Source organism: Lissotriton helveticus, chromosome 4_1, assembly GCF_964261635.1.
Source record: "Lissotriton helveticus chromosome 4_1, aLisHel1.1, whole genome shotgun sequence".
In the NCBI taxonomy this organism is placed as follows: Eukaryota; Metazoa; Chordata; class Amphibia; order Caudata; family Salamandridae; genus Lissotriton; species Lissotriton helveticus.
Window position 1 is genome coordinate 1,552,171,419 of NC_136063.1, and position 18,801 is coordinate 1,552,190,219.

Here is an 18,801-nt window from a genome sequence, read left to right on the forward strand (position 1 = left end):
ATCACTCCATATCCTTCATTTTACCCGGGACCTGCAAGACAAAGTCGTCTCAACCGGTGATTCCCAAACGCTGGACCAGAGACACTAAGAACCTAGACTTTATGAAACTTGAGGCTCGCTGCAAATCTGACCTACCCCCCTCTTGCACATAACCAAGGTTAGCAATCTCAATGAGCACAACTCATCGTCCATTTCAAACATTCTGGACGACCTTGCCCCTCTAAAACTAAAAAGAACACAAATCAAAGACAGAAACCCTTGGTTCACTGGCTCCCTCAACATGGAGAGGAGATCCCTACGTCATTCTGAAAGAAACTGGAGACAACACCCCTCCGCAGCGCATCTAAAACTTCTGTGCCAGGCGAAAAATGCCTACAACAAGCACATCATCAATTCCAAAAAAGAATACTTCAGATCGGAATTGGGGAATGCCAAGAATAGACCCCAAAAGCTCTTTGAACTGGTCAAATTCCAATCTAATAAACTGGCTAAAACACTGAAAAAATCCCCCAAATCGCTAATATCGTCAGATGAATTCTCCTCCTTCTTCGCTGATAAAATCACAGCATTAGAAATTGAACTCAGTACCACCACCTGCCCCCAACCGCCTCCTGCTCTGCCACACTCTTCCGCTCCTATCATCCTGGCCTCTCCTAAAAACCAAGCCTGCTGGACTGACTTTGAATACTATAATGAAGACTCCATCTCAAAAATCCTCTCTACCTTAAAACCAAACAACCACTTCAATGACCCGCTACCTTCCAACTGCCTCGCTGCTGCCTCCCAATCAATTGTTTCTTGCTGGACTACAATTATCAATGCCTCTCTCCAGCAGGGCTTGATCCCGGACCCTTTGAAAGCCGGCCAAGTCCTCCCCATCTTGAAAAAGCCTTCACTGGAGACAGCCTCCCCTGACAATTTCAGACCTATCTCCAATATCCCGCTACTAGCCAAAGTATTGGAGAAGTGTGTTCAAGCAACTAAGCCAGCACATCAACAACTTCCACCTATTCGATGACTTCCAATCTGGATTCAGACCAGGGCACAGCACCAAAACAGCTATGCTCCACATCGTGGACGATGCCCTTCAAACCCTAGACCAAGGCAAAACCTGCCTTCTAATCCTCCTTGATCTATCCTCCACCTTCGATACGGTCAACCATGAAAAACTACTTGAACGTCTCAGACTCAGGATGGGTCTGGATGGCGTGGTACTAGAATGGTTCACGTCCTTACTCCACAACCGCTCTCAGAGATTCCTCATTAACGGCAAACTTTCAGTTCCCACCCCGGTCACAGTCGGAGTCCCCCAAGGTTCAACGCTCTCCCCCACCCTCTTTAACCTTTACCTAGAGCCACTCACCGAAGTTCTCCGTTCCGCCAACATCTCCTACCATATGTATGCGGACGACACCCAAATATACATCAACATCTCTTCCCTCAATGAGATCCTCTCCCTGAACGAGACCCTGAAACTAACTGTCCAATGGCTAGCCAATAACCAACTCAAACTGAATGCAAAGAAAACTGAATTTCTCCTAATCTCCCCATCAAAAGCCAACCCGGAAATTCAGATGTGGATAAAGGCCACCACAACCCTGAACTGCCCACTGACCATTGTGGACTCTGCCAAATCCCTGGGCATAATCCTCGACAGTAACCTCAATATGAGAGACCACATTAACTCGATGGCCAAAGCAGCCAGATTCCACTTGAGATACCTTTGGAAGCTGAAACCTTTCATTGATGCACCGGACTTAAAAATGGCAGTTCAAGCACTTGTCATCTCCAGACTGGAATACGGCTGTTCCACCCTCACAGGATTACCTGAGACCTCCTTAGCGCCTCTAAAAGCCTGCCTCAAAGCGGCTGCCAGACTACTCACAGGTACCAGAAAGTTTGACCACATCTCTCCACAAACGAAAGCGCTGAACTGGCTCCCCCTGGAGGCCAGAATTCAGCTTCAATTGGCATGCACTATACACAAGGCTCTATACACAAACTCCCCTGCTTATCTGGCACAGAAATTAGTGATATCCGGAGGAAGCAGGAATTCCAGGTCCACCAGAAACCTCCTGCTCCAACCTGCCTCCTTTAAAAAAAAAAGCACCTACAACAGGGCGTTCACCGGAGTAGCACCAAGAATTTGGAACTCTCTCCCACCTTCCATCAGGAAAATCCCTCTTCTAGCATGCTTCAAAAATGAGACTAAACCCTTCCTCATGGGTATATTCCTCGCCTAAGGCCTGCCCGCAACCACCTCATTGAGCGGTACTACTCTATGACTACCGCTTTCCCATATCACTAACTGCCCACGACGAGAACATATGGAACCTTTGTTTTTGCTTCTGACTCTGACGATGACTGTAACCATACATGTTGATCTTGTTTGTCTGCACTTTAAACATTTTGCTTGTTCAACAATGTATACCGTGTAAAGCGCTTTGATACCCTCACGGATCATGTTCGCGCTCTATAAAACACAAAAATAAATAAATAAATAAAATAAAAAACTGCACAACTTAAGCTCCGCCTACCCGAACTGTGGTATCTCCTTCCACCAGCCAACAAGACACCTTCGCTCCCCAGGATCCTTATTCACACATATCCCATGCATAAACAGAACCAAATCAGGAGGAGAGGAGTCCTCTTACATCGCTCCTAAAGTTTGAATTTTTAGCCTCCTACTCCCACTGCCGGCCAGCAAAGCTCGCAGGTGGTGTGGGGGGGTGGCTCGTGTGATGCTTTTAAAAAAAAGAATAAAAAAATAAAACTTACCTTGTGCCGCTGGGTCCTGTGTTTTCTCTCCTACTCGCCTGTGTCCGACTCCAGGTCGAACATGAAGCAAGCAGCCAGGCTCCCACCACTAAGCCAATCACAATGCTCCAATGGAACGTTGTGATCGGTCTGAGTGCTGTGACACGGCCTTCAGCCAGGTGCTGTAGGAGTGGGCATGATCTCCAAGCATGCTGTAATGCAGCCTGCCTGGAGACCAGGGGAGTGCGCATGACTGTTTTGGGCGGCCTGAGGGGGCTGACCAAACAATCATTGCGCACAGGATTGTCTACCACTCCTCCCCTACAGCTCCGCCCCGCCCCCACACGCACTGTCACAGCAGGATGAAAAAATAAAATGATGATACCATTCCGTTATTATCTTTGTATTATTTCCTTTCTTTGCTGCTCTTGGCAGTGGGGCAAAGCTATTCCACCTTAGCGGAGGAGCCGCCACTGCCTACTCCTCCTCCTCAATTCTTGAATTCTGCAACAAGCTGAAGACCTGGCTTTTCAATTAACTAACTTGACATGGGCAGGGCCAGGCACACACACACCTGCTCAGCACCACGATTCCCTTGCAGGTAGTAGTGTGCTTTACAAATACACATAATGTAAGCAAGAAAATTGAACCCCCATTCCGTGTTTTGGTAGTCAAAAACAGACACAACCTGAGTTGAAGTTGGCCCCCCTCACGTCTCTGGGTCATGGTGCCCATGAGTCGTGTCATGCTTTTGAATCAGGATGTGTGAAGAGTGAAGATGTGTGCAGACGTGCTTTCATCCCAGTCCTCCTGTGCTCTGGATAACCTGGCACCTCATGATTGCGAAGAATAGCTCAAGCTCGTAATTGGGCTTCGGGAGACAAGTCCTCGGTTCAGAGCGAGAGAATGCGCTCTCCCTCCCTATAACGCTGACTAAAACATTGCTCTCGGTCTCAAATAGCTTTGATGCAAACGTATAGGGCATATACATAAAATACATTTCTGAAGAATTCTAATTCCGGTAACAGTGATGGTGGGCAAGATAGATTTGATGGACACTCTAAAATTCCAAAAGCAATTATAAATGTTATCTAGAGGGCGACAGCGTGAGGAATCAAAAGTCTTGAAAAAAGTGGACAGTCATAGCAGCTAAGGACAGCATCCACCTACGGTATATTGGATTGTACCTTATACATCCCTCGGCCTCTCACACACACGCACAAATTGTATAAACGTATCCTATTTGCTGCCATGGTGGATTGTATTCAACTCCACGAGAGACAGCGAGAGTTGCATATATATGTAAATGCCGTTTAAGAATGAAGAAAAATGGCCAAGACTCTCTCGAAAAAAGCGCAGCAGAATCACCCTCAAGGTTGCTTTGTTTAGGGGGTGCAAATTCGCAGGGTGAGCCTGAAATGAGCATCTGTGCTCTCTTGTCTGTGCCCCCTCCCTCCCTGCCACCAGAAGCCCATTGTGCGCCGGGTGCGTATGGCTAGAACCGCACGTACCCACCACACGCGCACAATGGTCGGAGGAACAGGCGCTGGGTGCTGCACTCACGTCTTCAGTGAGGTGAACGGAGGGCGCCATCTGCATCACCGACGCGTGACGGTGACAACAGTGTAGTAGAGGGGAAGCTGTCAGGAACATTCCACAATGAAAAACATGCGTCCTTTCAGTCTGCACGCGTCACTGGGATGCATCACTGAGTGTGTGCCCCCGCCGTTCCCGAGCCAGCACCGTGACCCGGGGCCAAAGGCCGGCATAGAAACTCCCCCGGGGTCTGTCAGCTGCCTCTGAGGGGGGAGGAGGGAATCCCGGTCAGGGGTTGTCTGGCTTCCTATTCCCGGCAGAGTTGTGGGAGGAGGGAGGGTGGGGCTGGGGCTGGAGGTGGAAGGTGAGCTCGGAAGTTTTGCGGCACCTATGGGGAAGGGGGAGTGACCTTGTCACCGCAGCGTCGGCCGGCACCAATCAGGTAGGCCGGCCGGCATACACTCCTCCTTGGCAAATAGTTAATCTGATGGGAGCGCCATGCTTCAGCCTATAAATGCACTCTGGGGCAGTGCTGCTGGCATACAATCCTAGATCTTTTTAGGAGCACGAGACAGCACCTCAGCCTCAAGGACCCTTCCGCGATGACTGCAGCCTGGCCCCTCTGCTGCTGGTTGCTCTGCTGCTGCGCCATGCTCCACACGGCGCACAGCTCCGAGCTCTTCCGCTGCGCCCCCTGCTCAGAAGAGCGCATGGCCCTCTGTCCGCCAGTGGCCCCTGAGTGTCCGGAGCTGGCGAGAGAGCCAGGCTGCGGCTGCTGCCTGACCTGTGCCCTGCCCCGTGGCGCCTCCTGTGGGGTGTACACTGCGCGCTGCGGACGTGGGCTCAGCTGCCAGGTGGCCGCCGGCGAGCTCAGGCCAGTGCACGCTCTCAACCGGGGCCAGGGGACGTGCGTGGAGCTAGAGGAGACGGAGAGGATGCGGAGCCCCGACACAGCCACAGGTACTGCCTGAGCGCGAGGAGAAGCACGTGGCACAGAGTGCGTGAAGGGAGCCGGGAGGGAGCCGGCGTTTGTGGAGGCGCACGCCAATAGGAAGCGCGCACCAGGATGGTCTGATGGCACACGGAGGGCGAAGAAGGACGAAAGGGCTCTAGGGCATAAGAGGGGGCCTGGCACGCAGAGACTAGAGGCACGTGGTATGAGGAGCTCAGGGGGGAGCGTGGCATAGGCGGAAGCAACGGGGATGCGTGGTTTTAGCACAGGGACGAGCGGTGTGGCCATAAGACATGGAAGGCGCATGAAAAATAGAGACCGTGGGAGGGGTGATGGACATAGGGAATGGTGCTTGTGTGGTACGCGTGGAGAAGAGGATGGGGAATGTGGCTTCGAGACTAAAGAGGGTCCATGTCACAGGAGGGGCGCCCTGATGCCGAGATAAAAAGAGGGCGCTTGGCACGAAGAGACCAGAAAATCAGGCATGATATGCAGAGTCAAGCAGGGTGCATGACACAGAGCGGCCAGAGGAGGACACTTTCGGCACAGGGAGTAAAGGAATATGCATGACAGAGAGAGAGAAGAAGAAGCTGGAAGATGGCCACGTGATATACAGAGCCCGGGGTGCGCATGCTGGGAGTCAGAGGGGTGGCATGGGATTCAAAGAGCCAACTGCAGAGAAGGGGTCATTGGGCGCAGAAATTCCCGAGTGGCTTGCAGTGCATAGACCACAAAGGAAGGGGTTGTGGAGAGTTTCGTGGGTGACGCCTTGTGACTAGCGAGCAGTGAGTGAGACATGGGCATAAATGCCAAATAAAAGCATAGTGCACAAGGAGCAGTGTAAAAGGGTGGGACGCTAACAGCCAGACAATATGGATGATGCATAAGAAAGAGAGGGGCCAATGGGATGTGGGCAACCAGGGAAGGCACGTGCTACACGGCATGCGAGAGGCCATGTGGCACAGCCGGTGGCTGCTACATAGAGAATACGGAAGGATGCATAGGCAGAGATAGCTATGGACTTGAAAGACTGGGAAGGCGCATACTTTTCAGACATTAGCGATGGGGTAGGGTGGAACAGGGGATGCAGAAGTTGTTCTTTAAATAGCAGATATGAAGGCTTGGAACTTTAAGAGCTATGGAGGGACCATGTTACGTAGTCAATAAGCAACCGGGCCTAAGGGTGGTGGAGGCATAGAAAAATGTGAGCATGGAAGAGGTTAGCAGCGCATAGCTGAGGAGCGGTCTATTGAGGCTAGGTGCAATTGTCATAGAGGCATGGAGAGCACAGCACGCGTGGCGAGACAAGGATGCCGAGTGACGCATAAGGGGCAGGTGAGAGGGCGAGGCACGCAGAGATGCAATAAGGTACAGAGCATAACGGGTGCATGGAAAGGAGAACAAGTGGAGATGGGGGAACATGGCTAATGGGTGCCCGGGAGGGCGCACAGTGCAGTGATAGAGAGGTGTAGCTAATGGGGACATGGAAGGGCGCACAGTATAGAGGTGGGGGAGCATGACGTATGGGTTCATGGAACGGCGCACAGTATAGAGATGGGTTGCATAGCTCATGAGTGCATGAAAGGGTGCACAGTATAGAGATGGGGAGCATAGCTTATGGGTGCATGTAAGGGCGCACAGAATAGATATGGGGGAAAATAACTCATGGGTGCATGGAAGGGCTCACAGTATAGAGACTGGGGAGCATAGCTTAGGGGGCATGGAAGGGCGCACAGTATAGAGATGGGGGAGAGCACAGCTTAGGGGGGCATAGAAGAGCGCACAGTATAGAGATGGGGGAACATAGCTTACGGGTGCATGGAAGGGCGCACAGTATAGAGACGGGGAGCATAGCTTAGGGGGCATGGAAGGGCGCACAGTATAGAGACGGGGAGAGCACAGCTTATGGGTGCATGGAAGGGCGCACAGTATAGAGATGGGGAGCACAGCTTAGGGGGGCATAGAAGAGCGCACAGTATAGAGATGGGGAACATAGCTTATGGGTTCATAGAAGAGCGCACAGTATAGAGACGGGGAGAATAGCTTATGGGTGCATGGAAGGGCGCACAGTATAGAGACGGGGAGCATAGCTTAGGGGGCATGGAAGGGCGCACAGTATAGAGACGGGGAGCATAGCTTAGGGGGCATGGAAGGGCGCACAGTATAGAGATGGGGCGCATAGCTTATGGGTGCATGGAAGGGCGCACAGTATAGAGATGGGAGACATGGAAGAGCGCACAGTATAGAGATGGGGGAGCATAGCTTATGGTTGCATGGAAGGGCGCACAGTATAGAGATGGGAGACATGGAAGAGCGCACAGTTTAGAGATGGGGGAGCATAGCTATGGGCGCATGGAAAGGCTCACAGTATAGAGACGGGGGAGCATAGCTTAGGGGGCATGGAAGGGCGCACAGTATAGAGACGGGGAGCATAGCTTATGGGTGCATGGAAGGGCGCACAGTTTAGAGATGGGGGAGCATAGCTTATGGGCGCATGGAAAGGCTCACAGTATAGAGACGGGGGAGCATAGCTTAGGGGGCATGGAAGGGTGAACAAAAAGCAGAGAAAGGAGGAGCATAGCAAATGGATGCCAGGAAGGGCACACGGTAGAGAGATGGGTTAGCATAGCTTATGGGTGCCCAGAAGAACGCACAAGTATAAAGATGGAGGAGCATAGCTAATGGGAGCCTGGAAGGGCGCACAGCTTGGTGGGCATGTGCCACAGTGAGGTACAGTGGAAAGGGCTTAGCATTTCGAAATGGTGCGTGGGACAAGGTCTCTGTGAGGGCCGGGAACAATATGGAGCCGTGAGGGAGACATAGAACACGGCATACTGGTGGCACAAAGGGAGCCTCGTTAGGTAGTGGAAGTAGCGCGAAGGGAGCATTAAACACGTGAGACGCAGGAACATCGAAGTCTGAGAGGACGGAGGGATTCAGGACTGCATCACTCATGCACCTGGGAGCCACAGAGCGCGGATACGGGAGATGAAGCCGAGAGGGAGGTGATAGCATGGTGCGTAGAGAGCACGGGTGTCTTCCTAGGGGCAGGGGCATATAGAGAATGTGACTGAGACATGGTGGATGGAGAGCTGGTCACGGCACGCGCTTTGTCTGCGCAGAGAGAGAGAAGAGGATTGTCATCTACCGAGTATGCATAGTGCGTGTATAAAGAGCATGGCTAGACATATAGCACGCGCTGGGCATGCAGCTAGAAGAAGGGCCCCACTGGTGACGGGTGCACGTGCGCCTAGGCACGGCCGACCATTGCCGTGGCTCCTGCTCTGCGCGCGGCTCTGAGCTCTGATCCGTTACAGACCCGAGACCCGAAGATCAAATTGTGCACGAGTGAAAAGGTCTAGTGGTTATTGATTAAGGTCGACGTCTACTCTAGAGTAGAAAATGACCAGGGTTGAGACTCGGTTGAAACAGCGTGATCTGTGAGACCGGTGTACAGCGCCCCTGTGCTCTCGGAGGTAAGACTGGCCTGATGTCCGGGACTTAAAATGTGCGCCATCTTGGATGGGTTCAGGGGTGCGTGGATGGGCCATTGAGAAAGACTTTGCCACCCACAGTGGCGTAATTCAAGATGATGGTCCCTCAGCAGAATGTCGTAGGGGCGTCAGAGACTACATAACTCGTAGACTTGCATAGGCTCTAGATTACTTGGGGTCCCCTTGGAGGGTGGTGACCCAAATGAACCTCGGGGGCCTGTGTTATGCCCCATGGCCAGCGACAGCTGTGCCGGGCTCTAATTAGGGGCCAGCCACTTTAAGGCAGGGCGAGATTGGGGCCTGCAGAGATGGACAGGTCTCGGACAACGCCGAGTCCCTCCCTGGACCAGCCTCAATGCCTCCCTCATACCCACCACCTCATGCTCTCGCCTCATCGGTGCATCAACCTCCAGAGCGGGTACTAGTGGTGGCGCGTGCTGCCGATGTCCACGAGAGAAGAGCGAGCCAGAGCGCAGGCTTTGCCACGAGGGCACCCCACTGCCAGGAAATAGGGCAGCGATCAATTAGCAAAGGGGCAGAGCTTCTTTTTCGAACACTACATACAGACATAAAGCACTCTGTAATTAAGAAGAACGCTACCGGTATACCATTTTGGTGTATAGTCTAGTCGTGTCCGTTTAATGTCACCCGACCGTCACCTCGTACCTCTGGGCGTAGAGACAGCGCACCAGGCTGTGGGAGCTCTCTTTCCGCATTGGCGGAAGGACTCCGCGCTGCCAGGTGCCCTGCTATCCGAGCATCGCTGGAAACAGGGCTCGCCCTGCATTCGGACTATGGTACGTCTACATGGCCTGCAACTTTCGCTCGGGACAAACCACAGACCTGCACGTGCGTAATTTTACCTCCAGATGCCAACTAGCCCTCAACGTCACCAAAGGTCTTAAAATATTGTATTTTTTTTCTTTACACAGTCGATAGTAACAAACGCATTACTTGAAGGGGTTTTCCCTTCGCCTTTTCGTACAACTATAACATATATGAGATTGCCCCGCTCAAAATGCACTAGGTTCGATGTATTTAATATGCATTATCCCGCTGTTTAATACTCTTTTCTTCAGTCCTCAAACAGGATGCTTCAGAAAGGTGCGCCTTCCCTTTTTAAAAAGAAAGTCCTCTTGAATTATGTCCAATGAAGGGGCCAAAATCACTCCTTGACGTGCGAGAGCAACGGCTCGCAGGATTATACAAATGGCCTTTTCTGGTGGGAAGAACAGATTGTAAGAAAAGTTAAACCACGTGCCTGAAGTCGCGTGGATACACGTTTACTAAATTAACCACGTCAGTGGTACTCATTTCACCAATGTCTGACTGATGAAAGGCTGAGCAAAAAGTAGAGTTTAGAATCGTTACGCTGCACGTTGGATTTCTCCAAGAGTGACAGTTTGAAGAGGAAGCGGCTGCAACTAGACCACTCTTCCCTGACGAAGTAATTTAGAACCTGTCGTGTGCCATGGTTATCTAAAACAGAAGATAAAGGTAACCTCCTATCAAATAAAAGGCATACTGACAATTTAGGTGCACAAACAGTCTGCAGCTAAAGATAAGAGAAGTGATGGGTACATAGAAAGAAACTCGCGCGCTCGCTGATTTCACAGTATCACAGGCAGTGCACACGAACAGACCAGCTCCCTGGCTTGCCACTCAAATGCACTCATCTCTCCCTGGACCCTGACAGACGAGGCATTGCTATTTTGGTTTTCAGTATTGTCACACTGGTGGGTGTTGCTTCTAGAGCTGTTAGTGCCCTAACTTAGAGCCCTGCGCTCCGTGCAATCTTTGCCGTCATTGCATCAGTTTCTATGAACATGCATGCGCACGGTTCCAGGACACAAAGGCAACACCCTGCCTGGTTGCGCAGACAATGCATGACGGACAGCGCTCTTCGGGCCTTCCCGCCTCACACCCGGGGAGGCGCCTCTACCGCCCGCGGCGCTCTTGCGTCAGTCCCGTTGCATCAGTCTGCGTGGAGCTGCCCAACGCCGGGCCGGGCCGCTTTGATGCTTTGTGCTGCGTCCGCTTTTGGCACCGTCCCGCGCTTTTCATCAGAGTCACGCTGGATGGGGATTAGGAACCAGAAAGATACCAGGGCAAGCGTGACGCAGCAGATAGTGCAAGAGCGGCTGCGTATTTCAGCATTATTTTCAAATGGGAGTTGGTCTAATAACCTTGCATCTTTCCGAAACTGAAGGTCAGAGAGGTGTGGCGCAAAGATAATTTGTTTAACATATACTTGAATGCGCTGGCAGTATACTGAACACTGCAGAGTGACACATTTGAGTATTTGTTTCATATAACAGAAAATCAAAAGTGCTTTAAGAAGCAATTCTGACCTAGTTTGTAAGGCAGGACCTGCACAGACTCATAGACATCAGGCACCCACAAAGCCCCCTCCCATTCACCGTTTTGTTCACGGAGTACACTTCGTAACCCGCAGGGCCACGTAGCTGTGTCCAGAGATCCCCAGTCCGAAACACCGGAAGCTGCAACTACAACAAGAGATGCCCACAAATTGGTCGCACAAATCTGAGGGTGTGTCCGCATCTCATTAATCTCATATTCTGTTTGCTGCCCCTGTGGTCAACGTATCCCCCGAAAATGGCGCTTCCTGAAGATTCTTTAAGGCTAATGTTCTACATGTTTGCAAGCGTTCTACATTGTGGAAAGTGGGGCATATACGTAATGTGTGCAAGATGTCACAATGCGTTCAAGTGGGGAAGCCAAGATTAGAAATAAACTCAACAGGACGAAAAGCTAACAGTTTCTATGCAAGTGAACCGTCCACTAGCAGCTGCAGTTGCATCAGTCAGTAGCTGAACCAATGCTCCTATTTTGTGGAGAGCCCCATTAATAGACTCTCTGATACCCGATATTGCTGGCAGATTGTGTTCGGTAGCTATCTTTTCTGGAAAGCACCTGCATTCACCATTGTCCAGGAGCGTGCCATCGAATGAATCTCCAAGTATTCCTATAAAAGGGTGTATACCTATACGGTGCTAGGGCTGTGGTAAGTCTGCATCAACAGACTCGGAGACAGTGACATGAAACAAAATGGCCCCTGCTGAAGTGACCGATTGATCAGGTTTGACTTTCACACACATCACCTTTTTACAAAGGATTGAAATGGGTAAAGTGCTAGTGTCCCTAAGGACAGGAGGTAATGATGTTTTAAAACCATTTAGTGACTTGACTAAACCAGTCCAGCAGTTGTTAGGATGTTGACACACCAGCTCTATAAGATCCTTTCCCTTCTAGAGGCAGCCACCTTGGCTTACCCCTACCTTTAACCCCTAACCCCTCCTACCATGACAGGAGGCACTTCTGACCTCGCCTAGTTTGACCCTCCCCAAGTCTGTTTTCCCCAGGTCTTGCCTCGCCTGACCGTTCTAGAAGCTCGCTGTATGGTCCAAGGCCTTGTCTGACCTTAACATGAGCCCGCGCTTCATTTTCCCCTGGTCTTGTCTTGCTTGCACCTCACCAGAGTCTACTTCGCCCTTGGGGGCATTTCCTTTTTTGACCCTCATAGCCAACAAGTCTCCTCTGCGCTCCACTATTGGGAACCCAGTGCCCCCCTTCAGACATCACCCTGCCTGACTCCTCAAAGACCCATTCTGCCCCTTCTTTGAGCTCACCGTGTACCCAGAATCCACACTGAAGGTGACTGGAGTCCGTTAAGTCCCAAGTCCCCCCTCAGCCTGCAAAAGGGTTCCAGGTTCTTGCTCTCAGGCACGTGTCTCTGCGTGAGGGCCGTTTATCCGATCCATCGGGCATGTAAATTGCCTATCGCCGGTCTCTGTGGACTACGAGCCCCCCTGAGTTTGCGAGCCGCTGAGACACGTCACGGCTCTGTCCCTGGCTCTCACGTCCGGACGGGCAGGCTTTGCAATTCCGGTGACTCCAAGTGAGTTCCAGTTTTAAAATCCTGAGAACGCAGGTCGTCCCTCAGTCCCCCGAGGACGCAGTGACGCTGTTGAGTTTCCACAAGTATTTTAAGCAGCCAGGAAATGGAGGCGAGCTGCCCGGGTGTATTCTTCCTGCAGAACAATGTGTGACCCTCCACGTGACGCGGAGTGGACATCACGTCTTGCACAGGGACCTGTGAGAGTGTTCGCTCGGAAGTAGAATGCGCACGAGGATGTCCGGGTAGAGTTGCAAGGACAGAGCAAGTTCCCATAGCCTTGGAATCCCATCGAGGCCGCTGCAAAGGTCAGGCGGGTTGGGGGAAAGCGCGAGTCAGATGGGTATCTCATGTTCCAAGTTAAACTACGCAATACCTGTACTTATTACACTTACCCCTCACAGCACGTCTCTGACTTTTATCGTCCCATAGTAGATTTCAGAACTATCGCATCTGGGTGTTGGGAAGAAGTTTAGCATGAAATATCACGTGACACTTTGGTGCACCGTTTGGAGAATTTGAATACCGGAACAATTCTTATTGTTTAGACAAAAGTTTCACCTCATGAGCACTAATTTGGAGCCCGAATAGAGCAATCCGCAAGAAAAGATGTCGAATTAACTTTGCAAAATGCCTCCTACTGCAGGGCACCACACGTGGCATTTTACGATTTTTAAACATTTTGATCCACATGAGCTTTAAAGTTTTTTTGTTGTTGTTGAAATGTGGACATTTTTCTGCAGTTGGCGCATTCCATGACAAGTGTGGTAAATCTATATATATATGAAGAAAAGGACACTGTCACAGATAGGATCATACATTTCCAGAGGCCTTACTTATTAACCTGTCAGGTTTTATGTTCGATGTACCTCTCTACACCCTTAACAACTACCCTTCATTTCAGTTCTTTATTGTATGAAGTGCTAAGAATATATGCAGCTGAACGTCATCCTCCCAGAAGAAATAAAAACAAGTCTTTCTTTAAAGTTAAGAATGAACACATATTGGCCCAGACCTACAAAGAGACGCAACCCCAACGCAAAATGCTTTTTGGCATTTACAAAGCTGTGCAAATGTTGATTTGCTTGGCTTTGTAAGAAAAAGTAACTCAGTGCAGTCCATAGCTCTGCCTTAGGTTACTCTGTGACTGTTAGACCTTCCATGGTTGATGCATGGGCGTTGCTAACTAGTTCATTTAAGTGTTTTTGTGTTTCCATTGTATTACTTTTTTTCGCTCCAATGTTGATAACAGTGATCAATTTTGTGCAACACGTCCTTTCTTTTGTTTCTTTAAAGTCAAATGTATTTAATTATATGTTTATGGTACTTGAAACTAACTTCTTCATCGTATACGCACAGCCTTGAAAAAAGTCCCAAGTCTGCATGCCGATTAGGGGGCGAAACGTGTTGGCAGGCTTTGATTTTCCTTTCCCGGGTTGAACATAGCATACATGTTGATATACGAGACGCTGCTGTGATAAATCTCTGTATTAAAATAACATAGTGTCTGTCTACATTTCAAGATTGAAAATAAATTTATCTTGAATATTCTACACATTCTTACATTGTCTACTATAGAACTTAAAAATTAAATCTTTCTGAAAAATGCACAATGTGACTTTCACAACAAATGATGGTGAATCAAAGCACAGCTTCTGTGAAATAAATCAGGTAATTTTAAAGACCTGACAGATAGTTCCCATCTCAACTCATACACATCCCCTCCTAGTGGTATTACTGTTGCTCAGCAATTTGATATGTGAAGCCCAGTCATGATGGGACATTACCATAACAGGCAAGTTGAATTTCCAAACACTTTTTTCAACATGGGTTGTTAGGAAATTGAAACAGTAGAAGCTCCGAATATTGCTTCACAAATAAGAGAAAAGCACATCCCCTAGTGTTAGTGTAAAATCTTCCAAGTTCACCTTTAACTTTCAGAATCCTTAGGGTGGACTTGCTCATTTGAAGCACAGTGACTAGTGCACATTTTGCCTTCACTGAGAATCATTTAAACGCTGCTGGACATTGCACGTCAGTGCTTAGACATATTTTTTATACTATGCTTTAACTGGCTCATATGTTTTTCGACATTAATTGTTACTCTGTGCAGTCCAGTTGATTCCAGTTTCGCACAGAACTGCTCAAGAAGTATTAAGTTGTGGTTATATTGCTATGCTTTTTTACCGATGTATATATATTTTTTTCTGTGGGTCAAGTACTGCCCAATGTCAAACACCCATATGCTGCACCTAAATCTAGTAGAAGCACTGTGCAAGCAACCAATCAACTGGCCTTTACAGAAGAGTTTCATGGCTTGTTTATTTAAGAGTACATTGGCTTGAAATGAGGACCATCCAAATATCTCAAGCTTCTACCACAAGGTGGCGCTATGCTGTTGACATGGCTCATTTGCTTCCAATAACACTTAACCTAAACAAGTTTCAGCATGCAGTTTTAATCACGTCCCTGTTGCAAACAATTATTTTAACCAAGCAAACACTTTACAATCTCATGTGCCATGACTGTTCTTTGTTGGGTTTGATCAAACTGCTATAATTGCCCTAATATTAAATAAACCAGTACATAAATACACTGCACCCCACTTTTCACAGTGTCACAGATGAAGTTGTCCTCTCTACAACTGAACATCCAAAGTGACAGGGTTAGTAAATGACAGAAAATCATAATTGGCACAAAAAACTTAAGCAAAACAAAAAAATTCAGACCGGAGTTTACATAAGATCTTACTTGATTGAAGGAAGACCAAGAAAAGTAGTTCAGGAAATGACTCTTAAAAAGAATTAAACGATGTATCGGGGGTGTGAGATGTCGAAACTGAGTTTGAACCTCTCCTTTCTTTAAATCAATACCTTCCTTTTTATACTTGTCCTGTCTGGACCTGTAAGCTGATGTTCAGTGCCTGATTTACAGCTTATTTTATGATCTGGAAGAGCGGGGGCATCAGATAAGCTTTTCATCATTCATTTCCTGCGGATATATTTTCTGCTCGGCAAGGGACTCAATGTGCGTGCGCTCCTTGTGAAGGAATTACGGTTAATCATCACCATACACTGTCCTGATCCTGTAAAACTGCAGACATGCACTCAAAGGCAAAGCAAGGAACATGGAGGCTTACAGCAGATTAATGCTACGCCACCTCACCATGTCGTCATCACGACTGACGCGTGGCAATCAAGTAATATCTAATTTTTCACTCAGCCACTCCGCAGTGGCAAATTAAATAGCATTTTGGTCTGTAGTGCCCTTGCTTCCTCAGAATTATTGGGCTTAGCCTTTTCCCATAGACATATCAGGCCAATGCCCATTTTACGCGTGGGGTTTGCCAAGGCACTTTGATTTTACTAAAGTTATATGTATTATATATTTACTTATAGGGGCTTTCCGCAAGACCTCTTCCTCCATTGTAATGTTGTGTCATTCACAGTGGGTCAGCCCACCTTAGCCATTGGCTAAACTCACTGTGAGTGAAGAGTGTTCTGCCTTTTCACAAGGAACACACCCACACACAAAGTAGTTCCCTTCATTGTCAGGGGCTTCCATGGCAATCTGTGTTTTCTGAGACCAAATGCTTTTAGCCTTTTGTTTTTAGATTGACGAGGAACTGTCAGATTCCCCAACAATAAAAATGTGCAAAAACTGTGACAAAACAGAACAAGCATTGGTAAATCCAAAAGGCTGGCACCCAAAACACCAGGCCTTTTGGCTTTGCCAATGCTTCTCTGGCTTTAGAGTCAAGGTCTGTATGTGTATTTGAATGTATGTTATAATGCCAAACTCTAGCATAAATAGCTGTCAAATGACCCTGTGTCTTGAGGGTGAAATAAGCAAATTGGGCGTGTTTCCTTTTCAGTCAGCACTAAGCATGCTGGGACTTTGAGTCAGTGGCCACATACATATCGGAAAGTGAAGCCTCATGTCCCAAAATGTTTTGTGCTGTGGCCTGTAAAATCAGGACTGCCAGAGGGCCACACGTGTGGCATATGGACAACTGACAGCTATGAGACTAGCACTTTCAAAGTCAAGCTCCTGCCAGGATTCATTTTAACCCGTTTACCGCGGTGGCGGGCATTCTACACAGTGGGTGGGGCTGTGTCAGCCAACAGTCGTACACAGCACCCGGAAGGTAGTGCTTGCATCAGCCGTTGGCCGATGCGAGCACGGAACGGGTTAACAAACATTGGTTTTCGAGCCGCCCACTTCCATAAATTGAATCTTCAAGGCACACTGAAGTTATGACTTCCCTTTGAAAGTAGTCCACCAAAAGAAGCACACTATCTCCACTCCCTCTTTCTGCTGTAAGGACATCACTCTGGAAATCTGTGTGGATTACCGCTTTCCTTTCTACATGTTGCTGTGGCTAGAATAGCCCGAACCTATGGGCGGCTTCTTTCAGATTCTGAAGATACAAAAAGGACACATCAATAAAGAAATTGTGCTTCTGATATCAAAGGAATAGAGGACTAGACTATGAAAGGAAATCAAGTTAGGGGATTTTGTTAGGTGTACTTAATGCATCCTCTCTTGCTATTGCTGTGCGATTGCACAAAATGATGATGTGCTCTTCAGTGTTATTATAAACAAATGAGATAAATATATTTCTTTGTATGTTTATAATTTCTATGAAGATGTCAAAGAATTAGAAACGTTTCACTTGCCATGCCCTTAACCATTCAGGAGCGCTGTTGGTCCCTTGTTGGGTCACCGAAACCTGTTCGGTCACTACGTCTTTTGACAACAAACCCCTCTGTGCCAGGCCCGTGCTAGTTCCCACACCTATTGGATTAAGTGATAGCTGGGTCCCCTAAATATATTGGACCAGATGTATGACCATTATATTTTGCGACTCGCAATTTACGATTTTAACGACTCGCAATTTGAGAAATGCAGAATGAAATGTACTAATGTGTCTCAGTCACATAGGCGATTCCCAATGGGGCCGCATATGACCGACTCATCAATATTCATGGGGCAGATCGCAATTTGCGACCCATTGGGAATGGACAATAACACAGGGATGGTTTCCTGCTTGGGACGGAAGACCACCCACCCATCTGTGTTTGCCTTTAAAAAAAGCGACATTTGTTTTATCCGCAGCCTGCTTTTCAGAAAGGAAAATGGAATGTGTTTCAAAAAAGAAAAATGAAACATTTGCTTAATTATTAAGAGCAGACAGTGGCATGGAGGCCCACTGCCTGCTTTTAAAAAATGTTTTCAATGCCAGTCACCTACTTGAAGTACGAGATAAACTGCTATTGTTTTATGACCGCATTTCTGTTGCAAAACAATCATACATGCCTTTGCGACTCACTAATCGGAAAGGGACCCCCTTGGCACACCCCCTCCTAATAGCAACTCAAAAACCCTATTTAGCGAGTCAGCAATAGGTTGCAGACCCATAAAATAAGGTTAGTACATGCCAGAGACTGCTTTAGCGGTCACAAATGGCTCGATTCTCTATTTGTGACCGCTGAAAATGGTCATACATCTGGCCCATTGAGATTTACCTTCACTGAGTTACCCAAGACTGTTAAGTAATACCCATATTGGGTCACCAAAATCTAATAGGTTATGTTTTCAAAGTGTCATCCAAAACTGTAGGGTGATGCCTTTGCTGAATCACCCAAACCTGTTGACATGCCCTTGCTGGGAGAACATTTCTTTAGGGGGGTAAGGTGCTCTCTGCTTCATGCAAACCTGTACACAATGCCCACTCAGTCAACCAAAAGTATTGGGTCATGCCCACACCAGGTCACCCAAACCTAGTTGGCTATGGTGTCGCTAGGTTACCCAGACCAGTTTAATCATGCCTTCATAGGGTCACTCAGACCAGCTTTGGCCGTTCGACTTGTGGGTCACACAGACATGTTTGTCCATACTTATACTTGGTCACACAGTCCTGTAGCACCATGCTCATATTGAGTCACCCTGGCTTATTTATGTTTGAGAGCCCTAGTGTTTTACGAACAGTTTTCTGTTAATATTTCACCATTTGTTTGAGGTCAACAAATAATAGGGCTGCCAATATTTCCCAGTGTGGCACAGTTTGTTGTCATGCTTTCCATGCAAAGCAAATTTGTTTTCTTACGATGAAGAAATAGCACTGCTGTATTTGACTTTGTGCT

General features: G+C 48.3%; 1 protein-coding gene across 1 annotated transcript in view; it reads left to right on the top strand.

Moving 5' to 3' along the window:
- Positions 1-4,835: 4,835 nt before the first annotated feature.
- IGFBP1 (insulin like growth factor binding protein 1) overlaps positions 4,836-18,801 on the top strand; it is a 28,244-nt gene continuing 14,278 nt past the window's right edge. The window contains exon 1 of the mRNA XM_078688174.1: positions 4,836-5,253. Coding sequence (XP_078544300.1) covers positions 4,896-5,253 — 358 coding nt within the window. The 5' untranslated portion in view covers positions 4,836-4,895. The remainder of the gene's footprint in view (positions 5,254-18,801) is intronic.